The sequence below is a fragment of the Gobio gobio genome (assembly GCF_949357685.1).
Source record: "Gobio gobio genome assembly, chromosome: 6".
Lineage (NCBI taxonomy): Eukaryota > Metazoa > Chordata > Actinopteri > Cypriniformes > Gobionidae > Gobio > Gobio gobio.
In genome coordinates this window covers 34,496,086-34,522,429 of record NC_137102.1, presented here as the reverse complement: position 1 = coordinate 34,522,429, position 26,344 = coordinate 34,496,086, and the positions used below count along the sequence as shown (strand labels likewise).

Genomic DNA, 26,344 nt, shown 5'->3' with positions numbered 1-26,344 from the left:
GAAGGTGCACTTTAAAATGAGACCAAACTTAAGTCTGCTCTCAAGATTCAAATTTTTTAGACAGTTTTTTGACATGGAAATTTTTGTCCTCTATGGACCTATGAGACACTTTTTTTGATTGATACACAATGGTTAATGAACACAGAAGAGGTTTATGTCAGTTTCAATCAAAATTAATGTAAATGTTGTATCTCAGTTCTTCATTAAATAAAACATTATTTTAGGATACAATATTAATATTTTATTTAAGATCAGCTTAAATGATTTAATTGTCAATGACTTGACACAATCTTGTGTCAGTTGTTTCGTTATTCAAATCTTTTCAAAATTAATCATCGCAGACTTGTGGTCATTGCCCGAGGTCCATCACCTCAAACTGTATAATGCAAACAGAATTTTGGTACGTTTATGTACTAAAACTATGTACTAAAAAGACAACATCGTCAAAACGATCCTCATTCACATTGATCCGTGAAAATGACTAAAACACTGTATTTGTCTGTGCCAGGGCAGTAGTTGGCAATGTTACTTTGTAAAGAAACATTACACGCCTATAGACTGAACATATAATATGCATGACGTCACCGTTTTCACAAATCCTTGTTTTTGTAGTTAACATGGAGATGATATTGGTATCATTTAAAAAAACGAGCACTTTCAAACCCATTTTCAAAAGTTTGCGTTTTCTGGCCCCCAAAACACTGTTGTTGTCCTGTAAATCAATAGCTAAAATATAAAAAGCTTTCAGGTTTTAGTTGAAAACAACGTTGTGTAAACTTTTTTTATGACTTTTATGGTGATACTGAAAACAGTCACAGCTTCAGTCTGTCAAGAGCAGCCAGTTAGCAATAATGGGCAATAATTACATTGTATTAGATCAAGGTCACACAAGGCCTTTTTTTTTTTTTTTGCGTAACATTTTTCCTGTTAATATTAAACACTGTAAATGACAATTACATTTAAACAGAAAAAAAGATAAAAAAGTTCAGTATGGTTGGGAAATAATGTGCGCACTTGAAATGTGCACTAATTTATAATTTCCTCTGACAAAATTTAACATTGATACAATACAGTAAATACAATACAGTATGTTTGTGGGGAAAAAACTTAATCATTCAATACCAATCTTCGTAATTTTGTTTCACTATTTTATTTCTTTAAAAAAAATCTGTTGATACCTTATGAAAAACGTCATAGAGGGCACACAGCTTTCAATGAATACGAAAACTTTTATCTATTTGGTTTCAGATGAAGATATGCTCTCTGATTACAATTTTGTGTTTACATAACTGTTACAATGACTGTTAATAAAAGAAAATGCTAAAGTAATTTTTCAACAGAAGTGTAAAACATTATTCACTTGTGCAACAAATTAATTAATGGGATAAGCTGCAATTGCTTTTAAATAACAAATTACTGTTAAATATAAAAAATAAGAATTTACCAACAGTGGTCCGAGGAGGGACACCACAAACCGGTGACAGGGTGTTGGGCACCCAAGGCTCATTGATGCACAAAGGCTACCCCGTCTGGTCTGAGCCAACAGAAGGTCTACTGAGGCACAAGCCACACAACATTTTAATGATGGTTATGGGAGGAATGTGTCACAACACGCGTATGGTGCTGTGTAACTGCAGACCAATCAGAGTGCCTATGATGACCCTTGTCCACTGTCAAAAGTACTTACAATGGGCATGTGAGTGTTGAAACTTGGAGCAGTTGAAGAAGTTCACTTGGTTCAATGAGTCCTGTTTTCTTTTACATCACATGGACAGCCATGTACATGTGCGCTATTTTCCTGGGGAAGTGATGGCACCTGGATGCACTGTGGGACGATGAACCAATGTAGTGATGCTCTGGGCAATGTCCTGCTGGGAAACCCTGGGTTCAGCCATTCATGTGGACGTAAATTTGACACGTGCCACCTACCTACACATTGTTGTAGACCAGGTACACCCCTTCATGACGTGTTTCCTGGGGGAAGTGGCCTTGTTCAGCAGGATAAGGCACCCTGCCACACTGCACACTTTGTTCAGGAATGGTTTGATGAAAGTAATGAAGAGTTCATGGTGTTGTCCCCTCAAAATCCCCCAGATCTAAGTCCAACTGAGCATTTGTGGACTGTGCTGGACGAACAAGGTAAATCCACAGCAGCCTTAAAGGAACTGCAGCCAACATCTTTGTTCCAGGTACCACAGCACACATGCATTGAAGGGCCTGCGCTGTTTTTAGCTCATAAGTAAGGATGTGGAATAAGGTTTTTTTCTTCTTTATTCTTTACCCCCATTGAAAAGTTTCCTCAGAATCGACAGCATTACAGAGCCTGTGATGATCCATTGCACATATAGTTGTCATTAAGACATGTGATCTTTTCCTTTGTGTTTTATCTTATCTCATTGAGCAATGGACAGAGTAAAAGTATCATCCCTTGAGGTGTGGGAAATATGGCCCCACTTCTTTCCCTGAATATCTAACAGTTTTATCTTAACAGCTGAACATAGGAACTTTGCTACTCCATCCTCGAGGTAAACTTTTGATTCAAAATAAAGTGTCATTGATTTACGTCTTTTTAGGACATTCATATTATGACAGAAATGCCCTGCACCAAGTGCTCAAGCCTCAAGAAGTGGGTAGAAATGTTCACTTTCAAATGGACAGATAGAGTAATAAAAAGACCATTTAAAAATGCATTGCCCTTTTCACATTATAGTCATGCTAGATATTAGCCTGACAAGCCAGACCCACATCAAGATGTTGGGCCTGGGAACTCACCATTGGCAGGGCTCAATCCGAGGGACGGGATAAACGGTCGTCTTTCAAATTCCCTCTGCACGCAATAGGATAGCGTTTCAACCAACCAGAGCAACGAAGAAGGTGAAGCGGAGCTAGTTGATAGATTAAACTTTAGCAGTATCCGGTCGGCAAAACTCAGCTTCAACCAACCAGTTGGTTGACAAGGAGTTATAAACAAGGAGTTCACCCAACTCACCCACTGGCTCATTTTACCCCAGTTATGTCCCGTCTGATGTCAGTCCTAATCGATGCCAGACCGGAATGATTCTTCACCAGCCGCATCTGCCTAATTTTTTCAAAAACTAGACTAGACAACCTTCTGTCACTGTTAACTGATTAATTTATGTATTCTTGTTGTTGTTATGTATCCTTGTTGTAACATTAATAATGTTAATTAGCATATGGTCAGTTTTTTGTTTAAGAGAAGTGTGTCTGCTCAATCTGGGCTCTTCCTTGGAAGGACAAATTATGGTAGGATTGTTTATAGGAAACATACTCCCTAAAGTTATGGTTCTTCTTTTTATTTTCAAACAGCCATGTTTTGCTGTGCTCTTGTCTCTTAATGTACATTCTTCTCTCATGTTGTTTCTGATCAGATCTATCACAACTCTATTATCAGACTTGATATTGAAAAGAGAACCAATCAGATGAACTTGTAGCATTTACTGCTATGTCAATCATTGATCAGCTGTTACTCCCTATCAGGTCCATCATACCAGCTTTGCACTTTTTTATCATTTTATGCATCTTTTACAACATTGTTGGGCTGATATCAGATCAAGACTCTTCTGTCAGTTGTTTTGTGCTTCATAGCTCAAGCATGGGGCCCGGGGCCACGACACACACAATTCTGTTTCTTTTGCATGTCTTGTATCTCTTTGGCTTTCACGGTAGATGTGAGGTGAGTGATTCTTTTACACACATCATTGAAGTTATAATGTATATTTAGGTTTTTGCGCAACAAAACAGCAAACAGAACAACTATTACTTATTCTGAAGTAATTCGGCATGTGTCAATATGAAGTACTGTCACCTGAAAAGTCTTGTTTATATGATGATTGATATTTCACCACATATTTTTTTAATCTTTTCTCATGTTTTGCCTATTAGGCAATGCAACGAGTGATCGGTAAGGGTACTTTCTTCCTCTCTTCTTTGCTAAAAACATATTTAATGTACAGAATATGTAAAAACTATGCCTAACTGCATTAGCATTGATTTTGCAGAATATAATGTAGATGGCGGAAAAGAGGATCTGTTTGATGTTAATGAAGGTAAGGTGAACATGCCATTTATACGTGTTTGTTTAGTTTGCATGAATTGACCATGATTTTGTTTGTCATGTTTTCAGATGCAGGTCTTGATCTTTTTGAGGGAGATATTTTACATGATGAGGTAAGAGCTGATATTTGGTTAATATCAGCAGATCTAACTACCTGAAAAACAAATAAAATCCATCTGTTCGTGTGTGGTTTGCTGTTCTCATAGCACTAATGCTGTATGTGTAAATAAAAATAATTCAGCAGTGAATTGCGTATGTGACAGAATTTCCTGTTTCTGTCTCAGGAATTGGGGAGAAATTCTATAATCGGGGATAAATACAGATGGCCAAAAACGATTCCTTATTACCTTGAGGATGATTTGGGTGAGTTTGTTTAGTCCATAATGTATGTTATCACAAATACAGTAAAATAGTACAACAATAAAATAATAATGTAATATAAAAAAATATATATATTGTAATATATTTTAAAATGTAATTTATTCCTGTGAATCAAACCTGAAATTTCAGCATCATTACTGTGGATCTAGTTCACAAACTACAAGTGTGAATACACCCTTATTGTAGCAACATGCATGACATTGAACAAAACAAAATGTTATAGGTCGCTTTACATGTCAGTCAGATATCATCTTCCTGTCATAAGTGGACAGGCTATGCCATACTACTTAGACCCTATCAATTTCTCTATGGACAGATATCAATGCAAAAGGGGTTATCCTAAAGGCCTTTGAACAGTATCGGTTGAAGTCATGCATTGACTACACACCATGGAATGGAGAAGAAAACTATATCTCAGTATTTAAAGGCAACGGGTGAGCTACTAAACACTTATACATGCTGCTCCACACAACATGAGCTGTGTAGGAACCATAATATATCCATATATTAACCATGTATAGATATTGATGTATCTTTGTATGTATCATGTATCATATACATGTGTGTGTGTGTGTGTGTGTGTGTGTGTGTGTGTGTGTGTGTGTGTGTGTGTGTGTGTGTGTGTGTGTGTGTGTGTGTGTGTGTGTGTGTGTGTGTGTGTGTGTGTGTGTGTGTGTGTGTGTGTGTGTGTGTGACTAGCTGCTTTTCATCAGTTGGGAACCGGCGAGTTGGCAAACAGACTCTGTCCATTGGCAGTGGATGTGATCGTATTGCAACAATTGAGCATGAGTTTCTCCATGCATTAGGCTTCTGGCATGAGCAGTCCCGCTTTGACCGAGATGACTATGTCTCCATCATCTGGGACCGCATTTTAGAAGGTATTTTTCTTTCTTTCTTTCAAGGAACAAGGAACAGGTAGGACTAATCAATTAACAAACAACTATTAACCAAGGACACAGGGTCTAAACACTAAACTCAAAGAACCAAAACACAAACAATATATGACATTTACATTGTGTATCATAAGTATTTACATTGCGGAATAAAACCTTATAATTCAGAAGATTATTAACAAACAGATAATTGTAATATCTCCTTATTGTTATGTACAAGGAGATATTCTCAGGGATGGACATTTATTTTCAGAACTCATTCATTTCACAGGCAAGGAGCATAACTTCAACAAATACAACGACACTACATCCAGTGCCCTGAACGTACCTTATGACTATGGTTCCATGATGCATTACAGCAAGAAAGCTTTCCAGAATGGCACTGAGCCCACCATAGTCACCAAGATCCCTGCCTTCAGTGACGTCATAGGCCAGCGTATGGAGTTTAGCGACAGTGACTTGCTCAAACTCAACAGACTCTACAACTGCAGTAATGCATTTTACACACTATCAAAATCTGAAATGATACAAAACTGCTTTCCTTCATAAAATTTGATGTTTAGTTTACGGCAATGGTTCTCAACCATGTTTCTGGACCCGACTGAAACTGCACGTCGAATGTCTCTTTTGTCTGGCACACACATTTCTGGAGCCTCTACTAATTAACTGAATCAGGTGTGTTTAATAAGGGAGACGAGCAGTGTTAGGGTAAATTACACTAGCCTACACCGTTTTCAACAAAAAACTGATTTTTTTAAACGTGTTTAACCATTCACTTACATGACAACAGGGTTTTGGAGGCCTGAAAATGCTAACTTTTGAAAACCGGTTTCAAAATGCAAGTTTTTGAAAATGATACAATTATCATCCCCAAGTAAACAACAAAAACACGAATTTATAAAAAAACATTGCGTATTACGTTTTCAGTCTATCGGCACGTAGTGTTTCTTTACATCGCCAACTACTGGCCTGGCATGCATGATACAGCATTTTAAATTATTTTTTCGGATCCGTGTGAATGGGGATCGTTTTGACAGTGGTGTAGTCTGTATGCGAAAAATGCGAAGGAAAATTTTACCATGTTTTAGTACATTGTTGTCGTGTAAATGTACCCTAAGTGGGGCTCCAGGAACAGGGTTGAGAACCACTAGTTTACGTCATGAGCCTGATGCACTTCTAGCTTAGGGCTAGGTATTGGTACAAATTTCAAGATTTGATTTGATTCTTGCTGGTTGATTCTTGATTCTGTGCCTGTACTACTGGTTCATCTGATAGTATGTGATTACTTCACAGCCAGCTCCTCTACGTTTATGGACTCCTGTAACTTTGACTCTGAAAATATCTGTGGAATGATCCAAAACCATGAAAATACTAGCACTGCAAGCTGGCAGCGTGTTTCCAATGCTACAGGTGGTCCAGACACAGACTACACCAACATGGGGCGCTGTGATGGCAAGTCTTGTTGATTTTTAGTATTTAAAAACTTAAATGCATTCTTTATAATTGAAAAGCAGGGATAGTTCACCCTAAAAAATTGTTATTTCTCTAATAATTTACTCATGACGCACTCATGTAATTGCAAATCCGTTTGACATTATTAATTTTAAATCTAGCATGACAGCAATAACCATTTTCATTGAATAACAACTTAAAAAGTCTGTTTTGTAAACAAAGTTATATGGCTTTTATCACACATTTTTAAAACTGTTATGGTGCTTTTTAGTTCACTCATTCATTCCGGTTGTATGGAAAAGAGCACTTCACTTCAGTTTCTGTGTAGCTTCTCCTTTTGTCATAAAGAAAATTATACAGTATGACAGTGCAAATGAGTTTAATTTCTAACTATCCCTTTAAAAGGATAATCTGTGGGTGAAGATTAATGGAGTAGCCACATTGGATCAGCGGTTTGGAAAAGCTGGGTATTCTCCCAGCGTTTGAGCGTATACATCAGTTGTACACTCGTTATTGCAGGGCATTGTGGGATTGAATGAGTGCACACAATAACGTCCACTATGGTTTCAGACAACACTACAAATGGCTGTCTCCTCAAATAGTTCCCTATCTAAGTGTATAGGGGGCGATTTCGGACACAGCCATGGTCTATAACTACCTCCTGTGATTCCTAAGTTCCTGTCTGAAGTTTAGCTTCTGTGCCTGTCCTCTTCTCTAGCGTTTCCTCAAGACCTGTAAGACAAAGACTTTGATTACTATTCAGCCTGCTAAACAGCATCTTAAGCTGTGTGTGTGGATTTACTCACCTGTTGAAGTCAAGATCTCTATCTTAACTTGCAAAACCTAAGAGCTGAAGTTTAATACCTGCCTTCATCATCTCATTACATTGTACCTTCAAAAACCACTGTGTTCACTGATCCATCTCTCTCTCTCTCTCTCTCTCTCTCTCTCTCTCTCTCTCTCTCTCTCTCTCTCTCTCTCTCTCTCTCTCTCTCTCTCTCTCTCTCTCTCTCTCTCTCTATATATATATATATATATATATATATATATATATATATATATATATATATATCCTGACACCTTTTTTTATATATTTTGCCCATTTTTACTAAACACACAAGCCAATCAAATCTCCCTACTTAACATTTACTAAACATGTCTTTGAACACAGTTATAATCATTAGATCTTGTGATGACAGGTAATGATCAGTCAATAAACAACTCAAAAGTTGAACAATAAAAACAGCTGCTGCAGGTTTACTACATGGTTAAACAGGTTAATGTAAAAAGTTTTTGTAAGTTAAATTAATGAGAAAATAATCTCTAAAATTCTAACATGCAGAAAATCATTTCAGTACAGTTAAACACTCCTTTACTTTGACTACAATCGCCTCTCATAACGATTGAACATGAGCATTTTTGAAACACAGAAGGCCTTGCAATTGTCAGTTCATATACTCTCTGTATAACCACTGATATCCATCATGTTTTCAGGAAAGGGTTATTTCATGCACTTCAGCACAGCGTTTGGGATGGTGGGGAACAAGGTGCTGCTGGAGAGCAGGATTCTTTACCCCAAGCGAGGATTCCAGTGCCTGCAGTTCTTCCTCTACAACAGCGGTCATGCTAGTGACCAGCTCAGGATCTGGACGAGAGAGTTTGACGTGGCAAACCCAAACGGGACCCTGCATCTCATTCAGAAGATTGAAGGTACAAATGTTCAGCTTGGGATTAATGAATAGCAGATGTTATTTTAAATGTGACTGTTGTCAAAGACAGTTTCTTTGCCCCATGCAGGTTATTTATATATTTATTTTGCATTAATTACTAATTACATGCCCTAGTTACTATATTTACAATATAATGTGAGCTCAAATTGAATGAAATTTGAATTGCTTTTGAATGAAACAATAACTGTTTCCTTTAATACATTTAACTGGCCTTTTTAGGAATGAATTATTAGTGCACACAATACCCATAGAAACAACGAGGCCCAAAAGTTAATTAAACTTTTCATATTTAAATTAGACTCCTGCAGGACATTTGAATCTGCCATTGCAGGAAGAGGGTGACAAGAAGGAGGAAGAATGCCCTTGGTTAACTCACATTTGTATTCTTGAGAAATTAATATCATCTTTATAAAAATATTTCATCAACGCTATCGCAGCAGCAGAAATGAAGAACTATTGTTTTTAAATCATTATAAAATCACTGCTGTGATCATATTAATATGGTTAAATGACACAAAACGTCTTAGGGTTATATCTACAGTATGTAACACCGGTTCCACTGAATCATGGTGTTTACGCAATGGTAACGCATCTAGGTGTGACCGTTGTCTGAACACGACAATCTTGATTGGCTGAAAGGAATAGCGCCCATGCGTATAAAAGGGTGCCTGCATTAAATGTCATCAGATTCATTGTCTGAAGGAGACACACAGGCTTGCCCGAGGCATGACAACACGAACGCAGCATTTCATTCCACTTTCAGGGGTTACATGTGTAACACTAAGACGTTCCCTTTTGAGGGAACTCGGCACTGCATCATGGTGTTGGAGCTTTTGGAACAATAATACCCATGCCATGCCATGCTGAGGGAATGCCTTTTGGCACTGTGAACTGTGCACAATCATAGTGAGCTAGGCATAACAACTCTATGGACAAATCTGGAGGTAAACATCAACACTTTACTGGGCGCATCCCCTGCGACTTGTATAACAGCCTCTTCCCCTAACAGCCAATGACGATAGGTGCTAGGGAATATATACTAGCCATACACCAAGCCAATAGGAATTTGGAGTATAACTCTACGAAACCACTAAACTCTATTAACACAAGCACCCATGTCTCTTCTGCAGAAAGCGACTCTTAAACAGGGGAGCATAAACCTACTTAAAACTGTTTTGACTATAGAAGAGGGGGATGAAATGAGAGAATGGGAACTGGAGAACCCACCCAGATAACTCTCATTCTTCCATCTCAAACCACTTTCACTTAGGAAGTGGCTCTACAGAGGGGGGCACACAAGACATATCTCTGTTTGCCTATAAATATACCATATAGCAACCCTTACACAGGGGAGCATAAGATCCTACTTAGAACGCAACAATAATTGGGGAGGAAAACAGAATGAGAACATGGGACGATATGAACATGCCCAAAATAATTCCCCAACCCTAGGAAAGAACAAAGAAGTAGCACTTCATACTGAAGTAGAAGTATCTTTATTGCCGGGTATACCCATGTGCCTCAAGCTCCAAAAAATAGAGAAGAACAATAAAAACAGCTTTCAGCACTGTGCATATGAAGGAGAATTCTGCACAGGGGGCTTTCACACTAGACACGTTCGCTGTGGTCCGAGCGTGATTGTTCCCGGTGCCCCCGCAGCATTGGTCTGGTTTCACACTCAACTTGATTCTATCGGACTCTGTTGCGCATTTGCTGCATGATAGAAAAAAGGATGGGATGTGGGTCAATATATTGGGTTTTTTATTACTTTGGTGGTATTATGCACAGCTGATTGGGTTTACTGTAGCAGCTTATTGAAGTTTGTATGTATGTGTGTCTCATGAAGAGCGGACAGACTCTTTTGAGGAGACAGCGGATTGTGAGACATTCATTTCCTCTGATTGCACTTGTACTGTTACACTGCATGCTCACTCGTATCTAAGGTAAATTATCACCACTGTCACCCCTTAATGTGTTTTGATGTACTAATGACATCGTCATCGGCTTGTCCAAATTGCTTTCTCGTTCACGCAAATCACGCTACAGTTCTAGTGCAGCTTAACTCAGTAAGATAGTCTCTTCATAACAGCTTTCACTCTAACAATTTTTCATGCAAACCGTGCCCCGTTTTGAACTAAACTGATGATAACAGGGCATCAAGGAGAAAAGATTTATCCTTCTCATGATCCCTGACAGATTGAGCCAGAGATGCCTCTATGAAACCACCATAGCAGCCATGAAGTGGCCAATGGCAGCAGCTCTCTGTTTAGTAGCCCGGAGAGACAAATCTGTAGTATGGCGCAGTTCGCCAACAGCTTCAGGCGACAATCCCTGCCTATTATACAGGTCCTTCATTTGGTCAGCCTCGTAGGCCTGCAACACTGACATTAGCCATGCCAGGACCAGTCGTGTTTCCACTGTCACTTCCACGGCTTGATCAGGCCTAATCGGGTCTTCCTCTGGGCCAAACGGCCAGGGGTTTTTGGCCCACAGAGCAAGCACCCTTTTCACATTTCTGGAATTCACAGAAGTGGAAGTCATCATAGTTGTGTAATCTATACACTCTAAAAAAAAAGTTTCTATATGGCACCAAAAATGGTTCTTCGTCGTAATCATAGAGGAACCACTTTTGGTGCTATATAGCATCATATCTTACGTGTTCTGTATATGGTAGCGGTGCTATATAGCACCTTAGTTAGCGGTGCTATATAGCACCTTAGTTAGCGGTGCTAAATAGCACCTTAGTCAAAGAACCGGTGAAGAACCTCTGAAGAACCACTGAAGCACCAAAATTGGTGCTATATAGCACTTAGAAAGGTTCCCCTATGATTATGAGCCAAGAACCATTTTTGGTGCCATATAGAACCTTTTTTTTTTAGAGTGTAGTGGTCAATGGGAAATACAATTCATTTCTGTGTTCCCATTTAGCAAAATAAATAATCCACTATAGCTGGACGACTTTACAAAAAAGGACCAACATTTCGAGAGATTGATTACATTGGTCATCTCATAATACAGAAATATGTCATATTGCAGCTGTATTAGAAACACTCAGGAAGCAGCATTAACATTTTTTCCCTTCTGTAATTTCATTCAAAGCCACTATAACACAAAGTATAGTTTTATAAATGTACATACATTTTTGTTGTTGCATTTTTTGGAAATGCATCATCAGAGTCCATTGGTCCTGAATACAGAGGAGCTTCTCAACAGAAAAAAAGCACAAGAAAAGTGACTTGTTGATTTGATAAAGCAGATAATAACTTGGACAAAATCAGATTAATCAGATCGGTTTTGTCCTTTCACTAACAGGTCTAAGGTTAATAGTTGGCCTCTATGAGTGCTGTGCTGTGACATACTGAAACACTGGATTGACTGACTCAACAACACAACCAGCTGCTTTATACATTAACAGGGACTCTTTTATGTCTTTTATTTGAAAGCTCCTCCCGGTGACCTGTGGCAAATCCAGCACGTGAGCCTAAACGTCTCCAAAAAGTTTCGTGTGGTGTTTGAGGGAATTAAAGGGAGCGGAAACACAGGCGGACTCTCACTAGACGACATCAACCTCTCAGAGACCACTTGCCCTGAACATGTATGGATGATCAAGGACTTCCCAAGTGTTCTGGAGAACACGCCAATGAACACTGCCATTTACAGCCCGCGTTTCAGATCTAAGGATGGCTACACCTTCCAAATGGGCCTGTATCCCAATGGCACAGCTGGATACCCAGGTGAGCTGGGAGTTTATGCTCACTTAACATCAGGGGACGATGCTGTGGATAGCAGTCTGGTCTGGCCTGCTCGCTGGAAGCAGATGACAATGATGTTGATGGACCAGAACGCAGATATCCGCAAACGCATGTCCAACCAGAGGAGTGTTACAACAGACCCCACAATGAATGTGGAAGGTGAGGTATTGTTGATTTGGGTGTGATTCCGGTGACACTTTACAATAAGGTTGTATTAGTTAACATTAGTGAATGCATTAGTTAACATGAACTAACCATGAACAACACCTCTGTTCAGCATTAGTTAATCTTTGTTAAAGTTAGTTCATAAAAATACAGCTGTTTATGGTTAGTTCATGTAAGTTCACAGTGCATTTACTAATGTAAACAATATTTTAATAATACATTAGTAGATGTTGAAATTAACATTAAAAGATAAATAAATGCTTTATAAGTGCAGTTCATTATTAGTTTATGTTAACTAATGTAGTTAACTAATGAACCTTACTGTAAAGTGTTACCATGATTCCCATCTTGTCCTGCAAAATTTCTGAAATGTTTACATGCCAAAGATTTAGTGTTTCCAATTAATTACATAGACTAATCTAATCTGTCCCACCACAGTTTCATAATGAACCAAAAATATATTTACAATTCCCATAATAACATAAAAGATCTCTAATGTTGTATTTTGCACAGTTAAGCCTTTTGGCTTAGAGCCCTTATCAAATCACAAAATATTTAATCAAGTCAAGTCAAATCATCTATAGCGCTTTATACAAACAATTGTTTCAAAGCAGCTTTACAATAATAATTAGGAAAGTAACCGTGTTAATGATACAAACTTGATTAAATACAAGATTTCAAATTCTGCTGTAAAGGAGCTGTAGCAAGACAATAGTGTCATTATTCATCTCAATTCAGTTCAGTGATGATTCCGTTCAATACCTGTGTAAAGTTAATTCATTATGAAATGAGTTCAATTCAGCTATAAGCCAGGGTTGCCAACTCGCACGCATTTGGCGTGATACTCACGCTTTCAGGCTCTGTCTCACGCTGCCCAATTTAATCTCACACCAAAACTGCTTTTTATATTAAACAAAGTCTAAGCTTTTAATTTTTTTTAAGTTTAAATGCGAAATTCAAACAATAAATAGCCCTTTGGCGCTAATATGGCATAACAGTTAAAGCCAGAGTGTTGAAAAACGGAGTTGCGACATTCTCTCTCTCATCTCCCGGTGGCGCGCACGGTCACGTGCTTCACGGAGCTCTCAATCCTTCTAGCGCTGTGTCAATACATGTGAATGGCTTGATACGCAACAGCTCCACTTTACAGGTGTTTGCTGCAAGTTTTGGTAAACAGTACAGCATAGTGTGCATTGATTATTACGTCAACCATACAGGATCGTTTTATAATGGAGAGTGGAGATGCAACAATGTTAACATTAAAGGAACACTCCACTCTTTTGTGACTTTGGCTTATTCACTGTATCCCCCGAGTTAGATAAGTCCATACATACCATTCTCATCTCCGTACATCCCATAACTCTGTATGACACACCCACCGTTAGCCTAGCTTAGCACAAAGCCTGGAGGTATATGGCTCCAGCTAGCCTACTGGTGACAAAATAACACCAACATTTTCCTATTTACATGTTGTGATGTGTATAGTCACAGCATGTACAAATAACAAGGTTACATGAGACACAGCCATATTATAAACGTACACTGGGGACTATATTCTCAGAAGGCGCAGCACTGCTCTACTTCTGCGGAGGGCGGAGTGATTTGCTCGCAGGACCGGAGAAGCCCCGCTGTTACGTCTGTCAACAAAACCAACGTGACTAGGAAGATAGCGAACTTGACTGTTGCATGGCTGACTTTGAGGAATTGTCCGAGGATTTTTACTTTGTATCAAACCAAAATCCAGAACCATATCGTTTTGAGCAAGAATACACAGACAAGGAGTTACAAACTTTGGAAGCTGATAGACAAGACGCTGAATGTGACAGTCAGAGCGCGTTCGTGACAACACAATACTAACATTACAGGGGATACATGGAGCACGGGAACAACTGCAATACAGTAGTTATCACCATATTCATGTAATAGTGTCACTAACGTTACATTAGATCTAGCTAATGACACTGTTACAGGAGGCTAGCTAGTCATCTAAAAACATAACGGAACACTTACCGCAGCCACAGGTGGTCCGCTTTGTCTTGTCTTGATGGGATGGCCGTATACTTCAGCCAACGTTTCATGATCCGTGTGGCAAATTCCATTTCGTCCTCGGTTAAATGTTCTGAGCAAACCCGATGGTAGGCTACTTGATGATGGCTACAGGTGTCTTTGGATCCATATCCAGAGCAGCTGCCATAAGTACTTCCTTTATGTTTTTAGATGACTAGCCTCCTGTAACAGTGTAATCAGCTATTGAGAATGAGGAGATGTCGTCACGACACAGCGCCCCGCCCCCCTTCCGCCATTTTGGGGGTCTGCCCGCCAGGTAATGAATTCGGACAGAGACTGGAGAAGAGATATTCTGATGATTACTATGTACATAGTTTTCCAAACTCAACTGAACATTAAGTTTTAATCCACCCAAGCCGATCTGAGAAAGCAGCGGCTGGTAAACGTACGCCATTATTTCACCACAGGGTGTCAGTCATGGTCTTAACTAGTGAGCGCGATGCTGAAGTGTGAGACACTTGATCAATACGAACCTTTATTTATTTGTATTAAACATGTTGATCACTATTCTGTCATTTTTCATTGTCGGTCATTTTACTGTATGCTATAAACATGTTTATGCCCAAAACGCTTAATTAATATTCAAGGTAGGCCTAGTTGACTGTCATTTTCCTCTACTGTGCATCACTGTTTAAGATTAATTCAATATTTAACATGGTTAACATTACATCCATTTAAAGCACGTACCGAGCATTCATTCTACTCAAGAAGGCTGGAATAAAAGCACCAGCGCACACAAACGATCATTTAAATTTTTAGTCAAATTAATTTAAAAATATAAACTCAACAGGTACAAAATATGATCAGTAAGAGAAAAACACTGCTAAGGATGACGAGCACTGGACTGCTGCAGGATAGTGGGGAGATATATTTATTATTCAGAATGCACAGGAAATATATTTATAGAAACATTTCAGTGCAAGGTGGTAAAGAGTTCTGCCGTGGCAGCTCGTATGGGTCAACGTTTTTGATATCAGCTTCTCTAAATACCTCAGCTTGGCGCTGGTAGTAAGTTTCTCCCTGTACGAGACCTCTTCTTCTCCATTTCAAGTTTTCTCGTAATTTCTCCGCTTAAACGCCGCGATGATAATTCCTCGAGCCGTCTTTCCTGCTCTGATCTCTGTTTCGCTCTTACAATGTTACCCCTGGCAACCGATAGCGTCGGATCCCGGAATGGTGTAGGGCTCAGACTCCGCCCACGACCATGACGTATCTCCTCATTCTCAATACATAATGTACCGTTAGTGACACTATTACATGAATAGGGTGATCACAACTGTGCAGTTGTTCCCGTGCTCCATGTATCCCCTGTAATGTTAGTATTGTGTTACATCACAAACGCGCTCTGACTGTCACAGTAATAAATGAGCGGTGTCAGAGGTAATTCGGCATCTTTATCAGCTTCCAAAGTTTGTAACTCCGTGGGCCCTATCTTGCACCCAGCGCAATTGACTTTGTACACCGACGCATGTGTCATTCCTATTTTGCACCCGCGCAAAGCGCGCTTTTCCCTCCACAGAATCACGTCGCTAAACTAGTGAATGAACTTGCGCTCCCTGGGCGGTTCAGCGCAAAAAAGGAGGCGTGTTCCGGCGCAAACAATCCCTGGTGCTATTTTGCTGTTCCATTAAACAATTGCGCCACTGGCCAGAAAAAACCTAGTCTAAAGTCAGTGGCGCGTTGCGCGTTGTTCATTATGCTATTTTAAGGGCGCATGCTTGACCATAATGTATAGCGTGCACATTCTGCACAACGCGCATACACTTTGCTCATGTAACCTACACAGATGAAACAGTTATTTTTGCAAATCATAAATTGTTACACTAAAAAAATATTAACACATGAGATGACGGAAATCATTGTGGTGTGCCACGAAGATGTGAAAAAATAGGCATAAATCTAGCTTACAAATGATTCAGGCTAATTGTAATAATTAAGGATAAGACCTGTTTGCCCAATAGTGGCAAGACATATATGTATATAAGGACATCTGACAAATTGGTTTGTCCGTCAAGAACCAGGAAAAAAAATCGACTGAAAAACTGAAAAAACTGAAAGACTGAAAAAAAAAAGACTGTGAAATCACCTTTACCATAATGTACAACATTACAACTTCACTTCTCTGTCTTTCACTGCTCTTACAAGAACATCAGTCTCCTCGGCTGTGAACCGCTCCTGGCGTGCGCCTGGTAAATACGCCATAATAATAGCAATCCATAATGGAACTTGCGCACCTGCTTTTAAAGGGAATGTTGGATGACGCTCGGATTGGTTTATTCACGTTACGCCCAAACCACACCTATGAATAATGAAGCTACTTCAGACCAACCCATTTTAGATTTGCGCCGGGCGCAAGAGCCATTTATCCCGCCGGGAAAATAGCAACAGCGCCGAGACCCGCCCACAAAGTTACTTGCGCTTCGCGCGTTGACACTTGCGTTTCAGATCGTTAAAATAGGGCCCCTTGTCTGTGTATTCTGGCTCAAAACGATATGGTTCTGGATTTTGGTTTGATACAAAGTAAAAATCCTCTGACAATTCCTCAAAGTCAGCCATGCAACAGTCACGTTCGCTACTATCTTCCTAGTCACGTTGGTTTTGTTGACAGACGTAACAGCGGGGCTTCTCCGGTCCTGCGAGTAAATCACTCCGCCCTCCGCAGAAGTAGAGCAGTGCTGCGCCTTCTGAGAATATAGTCCCCAGTGTGTATACGTTTATAACATGGCTGTGTCTCATGTAACCTTGTTATTTGTACACGCTGTGACTATACACATCACAACATGTAAATAGGAAAATGTTGGTGTTATTTTGTCACTTATTGAGCAGTAGGCTAGCTGGAGCCAAATACCGCCAGTCTTTCTGCTAAGCTAGGCTAACGGTGGGTGCGTCAAACAGAGTTATGGGATGTACGGAAATGAGAATGGTATGTATGGACTTATCTAACTCAGGGGGATACAGTGAATAAGCCAAAGTCACAAAAAAGTGGAGTGTTCCTTTAATGTTAATGTTTTTTATTGTATTTAGCCCTCAGGTATTTCACACTTATACTCATTGATGGTCAAATGTGACCATACACCTTAACTATTTTTCAATTGAATACATTTTTGAATAAAATGTATTGAATATTTTGAGATATTTTGGTACTAAAAACTATTTGTGCAATAATTATGGTCCATTAATGACCACTTAAAATATTTTTCTTCTAATATTTGTATTATTTATATTACAAGTAGTATAGTAATTAAGGTTAAATTAGAGAATTCTTATTCAAAGAGGCAAATTAGAGTCATTTTGTGGCTCGAAAAATAATAATTTCCATTTGTAATGCCATTACCCACTGGTGCTTTTATGGCTTTTTAATCAATATACATGTATCTAATCTAGTTGCTCAAAAAAGTATTGCAGTTTTGCATTTTAATAAATATTTCGATATGATCAAACACTAGATTTCTTTAAATGTGAAATTTTAAAATGTTAATAACATACATATCCTTATTTCCTTATATGTACAGTAGGCTATGAATTGATACTGAAATCGAAATCGATATACCGTCAGCCCCTCAACATCCCCTTTCAGGACAGATGAACGCAGAATTTCACTAGATGTAACAATCTAGTGTAACAATCACCTGTAACAATCTGTTGTCACAGACACTAAAAAGATCTCCCTGCAGTTTTCTGGCTAAATAAAAGCTTGAGGTTTTAATTCTAGCAAGTAAAGACAAAAAAAAAAAGACCTCTAGTATTATAATTTTTCTACTGTAATGTAAAGAAAAATTATTAATATACTTAATGTACTATATATATATATATATATATATATATATATATATATATATATATATATATATATATATATATATATATATATATATATACTGTATATAAATATACACACACATTTTTCTCATTTACATTTATTATACAGTGCAGTTGCATTAAAATAGTAGCATATTAGTGTCTTAATATAAAAGTATTATTATTATATTCAAATTGTTTTGCTTCCTAAATCAGCAGTGTGAATATAATGTGGACTGAGACACTATATAACAACTAAAATAAGTTTTAATCCATTTAAAGATCCTTCTACAAGTCAATTCAAGCATTTTGCTCTGTTCAGTTTGGTCACGGAAAAGGGGTTGGAGCTCTTAATTTTGATCTCAAGTTGTAGGCTATCAGATCTGACATAATCCGGTGGAATACACCGAATCATCACTCTTCTGTTCAAATTTCCTCATTAGGGACTGAACATTTCTTCTGGGATGATCCACGTAAAGTTGGGGTGAAAGTAACTGATGACATTGGGATAGAGTACTTCCGTGGTCCAGGTGCCGGGACCCCTGTTTACCTCACCCAGGCCAGAGCCCTGAGCCGAGACTTCATCAAGGGCGGAGATGCCATCTTCCTCCTTACAATGGAAGGTGATGAGCACTGAGAAACACAGAGCCATTTCACAACTTACATTTACATTTACATTTACATTTACATTTATGCATTTAGCAGACGCTTTTATCCAAAGCGACTTACAACTTGGGGGTACAATAAGCGATTGGTCGTGAAGAGTCGAGTGAGCGCAACAAGTGGCGGGAAAGAGGAGGAAAAGAGGAAAGGAAAGTTTTTTTTTATTTATTTATTTTTTTTTATAAGGAGGTTAAGTGCTCACGGAAGAGATGAGTTTTTAGTTGACTTTTGAATGTTGTCAATGAATCCGCATTTCGGATGGCGGTGGGCAGATCGTTCCACCAGCAGGGAACGTTGAATGAAAATGTTCTGGAAAGGGATTTTTTGCCTCTCTGTGAAGGTACCACAAGCCTTCGCTCCTTGGTTGAACGAAGGCTTCTGGTGGGGGTGTGGCGACGTAGAATCGAGTCAAAGTATGCAGGAGCTGAGTGCGTGGTGGCTCTGTAGGCAAGCGTCAGCGACTTAAACTTGATGCGAGCAGCGAGTGGTAGCCAGTGCAGAGAGATGAAGAGTGGTGTGACGTGGGTCCTTTTGGGCTCGTTGAAGACCAGACGTGCCGCTGCATTCTGGATCATTCGAAGTGTTTGGATCGCACAAGAGGGGAGTCCAGCCAGAAGCGCATTGCAGTAGTCCAGTCTAGAAATAACCAGGGCCTGGACAAGAAGCTGTGTTGCGTGTTCTGTTAGGAACGGTCTGATCTTCCTGAGGTTGTAGAGCGCAAACCTGCAAGAGCGAGCTGTCTTAGCAATGTGTTCTCTGAAGGACAACTGGTCAACTAAGGACAACTGGTCAACTAAGGACAACTGGTCAACTAAGGACAACTGGTCAACTATAAACTTGGTTGACTTATTTCTCATTAGCTGATAATTTATTAAAAAAGACTTTAAGTGCACAAAGGAATAGAATGAAATCGTATTGACTCTCATTTCAATCTAAACCTATACTCTTAAAATAAAAGGTTCAATGGGGTTCTATAAAGACTCTATAAAAATAAAAATAAACACTTTATGCCAAAATAGTTGCATAAAAGGAGAAATGTCTTAAATGATTGTATCATTTGCATAACATTGCATAACAGTTTTTTTTAAGTGAAAAAATAAAGTAAGTTTACAAGCTGTTTAATTCATAAAATGTGATAATTAAAAAAATCTAAATAATTAATTAAAACTAAATCCATAAAATGATCCCTTGATGGGAACCCCAGGGCCATAGCCATGTAGAGTTTAGCTTCAACCCTAATGAAACACACCTGATTTAGCTCATCAAGTCCTTAAAGGCCAAACTTCACTGTTTACGTTTACTCGAGCGTACACACAGTCGAACGCACAGCCTTGCAAAGTATACTTCTTTTGACTCGTACATGTACACAGCAATCGTTTTGAGGAATCTCTCGCCATGAGTTTACAACCCATGTAAATACTGCAACCCAAAAAAAATTATGCACGTGCGACCTGCGCACACAAAATATGCACTGTAACGCTGACCCCTTTGTACGTGCAGGTCGCACATGTACATTTGATTTTTTTATTTTTAAAGTACACGTAAAAAATGAAGTATACTTTGGGCTTTATTTGAAAACTACAGGCATGTGTATTGGAACACGGTTGGGACAGGGCTGTTGTAACTCCAACGTTGCCCAGACGTCAAATTTTGTTTTGAAAATGAAAATAAAGTTGATGTCTAAACCCAACGTTTTTTTTTTTACGTCAAGCAACGACCAAGCCAGGTTTTTGTTGTAAATGAAAATCAACAAACTGTGAAACTCTGTATTCAGAGGTCGGACAAATGTCAAGATCCACTGTCATCAGCAGAGAAAGTTATTCACAAATATTTTATGGTTGTATTGGATTAATGAGGCATGCAGTGAATTATCAAAACAAACATTCTTATGGCCCAACGTCTACTAAATGTCATAGTGTTAATGTCCACACAACATTAAATTAAAACATCATTTACACGTTAATATTTTGTTGGTTTTAAGTTGTGGTAATATGTCCAACATCTTCCAAACATTGATATCAAACCCTGATGACATCTAATTGTCTCATGCTAACGCAGTACTGACAACACTGACATCTTCTAAACGTCTAGTAGCAACACCAATATGCCATTTGCATGAGACGTTTTTGAAGAAGTTGGATTTTGATTACTTATCACAATTAAAAACTAACAATGTAATTTCTAATGTCTAATAATGGTATACTGTGACGTTGTGTGAACGTTAGTCGTCTTATGACGTCCAACAGATGTTGGCTTTTGCTACTTAAAACTCTGACTTTAAACCAACATAATATCAACATCAGCAGTCTACATCAAATTGACATTGAATTTCGGTTGCCGAAGTCAGAAATTTTATTCAACCAAATTGCAATGTCTTATGATTGCAATGTCTCCAGTGCCTGCTGGGTATGAAGGTATTTCTTCCATTGAACACAAAAGGAGTTGTTTAGCAGAATGTTCACGTTGCTCTATTGCACACAATCAAAGCTGACAGCGAAGAGCCAAAAAAACACCAAAAAGTATTGTAATGTCCAACATCACTCGCCATGCTACTTGTGTGCTTACGTTTGTCCATCTGTTTGTGTTCTTGTAGATATCTCTCATCTGGTTGTTTCACAGCCTTTCCCTTCCACAACCATGACTCCAGCAAGCTCAACTCCTGGAACACCCGGTCCAACAAATCCAGACAACAGCACGTCAGCCAACACAACTACTGCAACCTCCTCTACATCTGCCACCACCACTGCACCTCACGACCTGTGTGTGTCAGTGCAATGTGAAAATGATGGAGTGTGTGTACTGAACGATGCAGGAAAGGCCTTGTGCAGGTAATACATGGCCAGTTCACCTTCTTTTTTTTTTTTTTACATTGATTAGTGTGTAGTAAAGTTATGAAATGCAGCCATGACCAACCACTTTGGTTCTTGGAAGTATTTTTCCAGTTAATTTTTTTCCATAGGGTTTTCCAAAAATTCTCCACTAAAGATTGTAAGCCATGAATGAAAACAACCTGCCAGTCGTGGGTCTTTCATGCTGAGACTCTTTGCAATTTGCATAATAATGCATTTAAAAGTAAATTTCCAAACGTTTCTTGACAAATGCTGTTGCAGATGTAATATAATGTGGATAACACTGAATAAACATATTTTCGTCAGTTTAATACTGATTATTAATCACTTAAACCCCTTTATCTATACCTCTCTACTTAACCGTGGGACTCACACATCCGCCATGTTTGTAGTTTTTTTAAAGACCTTTTATCCGTGTTTGTAGTTTGAATTCAATCCTCGTCCAACATACAATGGGTTGTGGGTAATATTAGCCATTAAAGTGCGCACGGATCTGCATTTCAGATTCTAACCGGAAAAAGTAGACCATCCAGGTATCTTTGGAACACTCATTTCAACATACTACGATTTGGGACACACTAATTCTAATTTCGAATACTATTTAGAACATATAATATGAGAATTGGGCCGCAGCATATGTTTACATGTGCACCAATAATGTGGTTATTTCCAGAGTCACTGTAAAACGTTTACATGAAACTCTCGTTAACGTGCAATTTTCATTATTCTGATTATTGGCTAAGAATTTTGGTTATTTTTACCATCATTATTCACATAACCCAATGCTCAGCTCAAATGATGAGCTCAAATAGTAGGTGTGTTAATAGCCACTGTTTTAATCTACTTTTGTCGAATGCAAAATACATATTCTATGGACGAATTGGATTTTTTTGTGTGACTCACCTAAAAGTGTCTTCGATATTTTCGACAATCAAAATATAATGTTATATTTTAAATATAATGTAGCGCAACGTTGTCAGCAGGGTTTGACATTAAAACCCGCCAAATGCCACACCTACTAGCAACATTGGCAGGTTGAATTTTATAATATATAAATTTTTCAATTATAGTCTTTTAAAAAGGCATCTGAAATAATAAACTAAGTGCAATGTAGTGTTGTCAAAAAACAAAAAAAAATGTGTACATATCGATACTGAAATATCTGAAACGCTTCCAATACTCATTTTCCGCAGAATAGATACACGACACTAGCTGCTCTTTCTCTCTCTCATCTCTCCAACAGCGAGTGACACACAAAGCTGCCTCCCCTCACTCACTCACTTCATTTGCTCCGGATGAATATTGTTGCTGTTACAAGGCGTGGATTTCAGCGTGGCATTGCTCATAATTTTACTCATTCCCACAGATTTTGTGCTCACACACAAAGTGTGTGCACATAAAGCTGCCTCTCTGAACTAAATTGAGTTATTTTTCCCTGCTTATTGCACTTAAACAGTCAAACACACAAAATAATGTAAAAATGCCGGTCTTGGTGAATATTCACGTAAACACAGTCAGTTATGTTTTCAGTGAACCTACAGGGTTTTTCCTGGGTCAAAAATGGTCTTCGGTGGTGTCTGACAGACATGGTCATCCACACACACAGTAAAAAAGTACTCTACCTACGTGATCTGTGAGCGCAATACTGACAATACATTTAAAATAAATGCAAAGAAACCGTTTGTAATTTTTGCTTATCTTATTTTGACATCTGATATTATGTATGATCTCTACCTTGATGTTTGTTTCTTTTGATCCTCATTTTTTACAATATTTACTGATAATTGTTTTGGTATAATCATATCAATATTAAAAAGTAGCATTAAAAATGAACAAATAGCCTAATTTTCTATCATATACAATTTTGTAAAATTATCAGCTAGCTAACAACTTTGTTCTGGTCTCACCTAACTCCAGTCTACACTAAATTATATTTCACTACACATTGTCAACATAAATAAACTGAATGACTGTGGATGATTAAACTAATTCTTACTATCCACTCTTGCTAAATTGGGTAAGCACATTTGTGTTCTCGTTTCAGAGGTGTTCTGAGTAAATGATTAAACTGATTCGTTCGTTCAGTGTTGGACGGATCAGTTGTTCTAACCAGTCGCTAAAATGATTCGATTCAAAGGAGTCATTGGTTCGCGAATCGGACATTAGCAGACGCATTGTGTGCGAATCTCGTCTGTTAGAACATCGCGAAAGATTTGTCAATACAGAATACACTTCATAACAGAATATAATGTTTTCCCGTTTATTGAAACTATGGTTTATGTCAGCTGGTCAGAGAAGAGTCGATGTTTTTTGAGCGCAGTTCACACCCAGTGAGAATTCAAGGAAAAAATTGTCCGAATGCGGCATGTGCAACATGGATTCGGTCTTCCGACCTTTTGATTTTGATTAATATGTGAAATATGAGCCAATATGTGAAATATGAGAAGACATCGACAGACAGAGAGAGCGCTCGCGCACGGGGGAGGAGCTCTCTCTCTGCTCGTTCTCTGTCACTCAGTTAACACGGCCGTATCACAAGTGCAACAGTCATCTATTCTACACTCATAAATCACAATAACTCATCAAATAAGGCTTTGGCGGGCCAAAAATTTGTCTTGGCGGCCGCCAAAAAATTTTCAATGCAGGAAAAACCCTGACCTATACACGCATGTGTAACAGTAATGGATTTGTGCGTCAGGTCTTAAAGTGACAGAAGTCTAATATATTTGCTGTCGAACTATGAGATAATATTAAAAATATCAATATTTTTCCCCATGTTATCAATGTCAAAATTTGGCTAGCAAAAAAGTGAATGTCAAGCCCTGGTTGTCAACATGGACTCGGGTAATAGAAGCGATTAAAGTGTTTACATGCCTGTTTATTATTAAAACCAGCATACGCCACATATTTTACTACAATCATGGTAGTTAAATCACACCAATTTGATCAAAGTATTGTGATTACACGAGGTAAAGTCTAAATGCAATATTGCCTAAATCTCAATATGAGGATGCATGTGACCTGGATAATTGAAAAAGAGATGAGCGTGTATGTCATGATTGTGTTTAGTCTTCAATAATAGAAGTTGTGTTTGTTGTCACGTGAGTGTGTTGTGTCTCCCTGCAGGTGCGCGGTGGGTGACGACTGGTGGCACTACGGCGACAGGTGCCAGTTTAAGAGCTCTGCCCAAAACAACATCCTCACCGCTGTACTGGCGTCTGTCGTGGTGTTTGTGGTCATGCTGATCGTGACGGTCGTCAGTGTGGTCTGTGTGAAGAAGAAACAGAGAAAAGTGCAGCTGGCTGGAGAGGGAATCACCATGGAAAACATGTACTCGTTCAAAGCATGAGCATCTGATGTGTTCTCTAAAGGTCTGTTTACATCAACAATGAAAACTATACAAACAACTATGATGATATACTAAACTAGCAGACGACATCTGCTTATAAGCACGGGCTGCAGTTTTGTCATCATCCGCTTTAAATACTCAATCTTTTTAAAGCGGGATGGATTCTAATTGGCTGTCTGTGTTTTTATCTTTCATTAGCAGGAAAAAAATCTTTCTGAAAGTGACTCCAAAGATATTGTTTCTCCGTGCCGTTATGTTTATAGTTGTGGTGTGACCTTTATATTTAGAGTGATTTTTAGCACTATATCTTTATCGTTATAGTTATCATTCTTGGTGTGAATGGGACTTAATGTGTGACTTCCACAATAATGCTTTTGTTGATTCTTTGATGTAATTGATAGGACAAGCAGTGGTTTGTTCAGTGGCCACAAAAGCATTTGTTCATTGTCTGAATAAAAAATTTGATGAACCAGGGTAAGTCACTTTAAGAAACACATTTCTAAATCCTGGTTGACTGCCATCCTTATAACTTCCTATCAGAGTTTTTCTTTGAACAGGTTTCATTTTAGTTTTCCAAATAAAATTGAACAATAAAAATTCAACATACTTGGAAATTCTCTGTCGCCAAATAGCAGGAAACGGATAGACTGTCAGTGTCAGCCTTAGTAAGGAGACGTGTCTTTTTTAAAATCTAATTTTGGTCAAGTTGTTTGGAGCCTGATTTGCATATAGCCTATCAGTACAAAGATATTTAACAATGTTTCACATCTGTTCCACTAAGAGAAGTTTCATCCGACTCACTTTCCTGTATCACTATAAGCTTTCAAAAGGTAGAAACCTGTGACTCGTCTTTCAGAGAGAGACACAAATCATCAGCAAGTTGATTAATTGTCAGTGTTACAATCCATCATCCATGTTTAACCTAAGAATGTCTTATTCATATCTACTCGCTCAGAAGATTCGATACTCGAAAAGATTCACTGAAATGAGCTAAATTTGGTCCATCTGTGTTGGGATCACATGAATAATTTCTGTTATACATTAAAAATTAGGCAGTGGATTTCAGCATGCTTGGAATAGGGCAGAATTAAGAGAGTAAATGTTAAATTACGTTATAAATTATTATTGTATGTGTTATTGAGTAAAGGGGGAAACCTGTTAATGTTTAAT

General features: G+C 38.4%; 1 protein-coding gene across 1 annotated transcript; it reads left to right on the top strand.

Annotated features, from left to right (window-relative positions):
* Window positions 1-1,863: 1,863 nt before the first annotated feature.
* mep1bb (meprin A subunit beta b) lies at window positions 1,864-26,337 on the top strand (the record flags this gene model as incomplete). Its single annotated transcript, XM_079820449.1, has 15 exons — window positions 1,864-1,950; window positions 2,037-2,189; window positions 3,904-3,922; window positions 4,020-4,067; window positions 4,145-4,188; window positions 4,360-4,438; window positions 4,773-4,890; window positions 5,156-5,334; window positions 5,621-5,839; window positions 6,643-6,801; window positions 8,296-8,511; window positions 11,975-12,442; window positions 18,757-18,936; window positions 21,570-21,804; window positions 24,952-26,337. 15 exons carry the CDS (start codon window positions 1,864-1,866, stop codon window positions 25,172-25,174), a joined length of 2,427 nt encoding a protein of 808 aa, XP_079676575.1. The 3' UTR covers window positions 25,175-26,337.
* Between the last annotated feature and the right edge of the window lie 7 nt (window positions 26,338-26,344).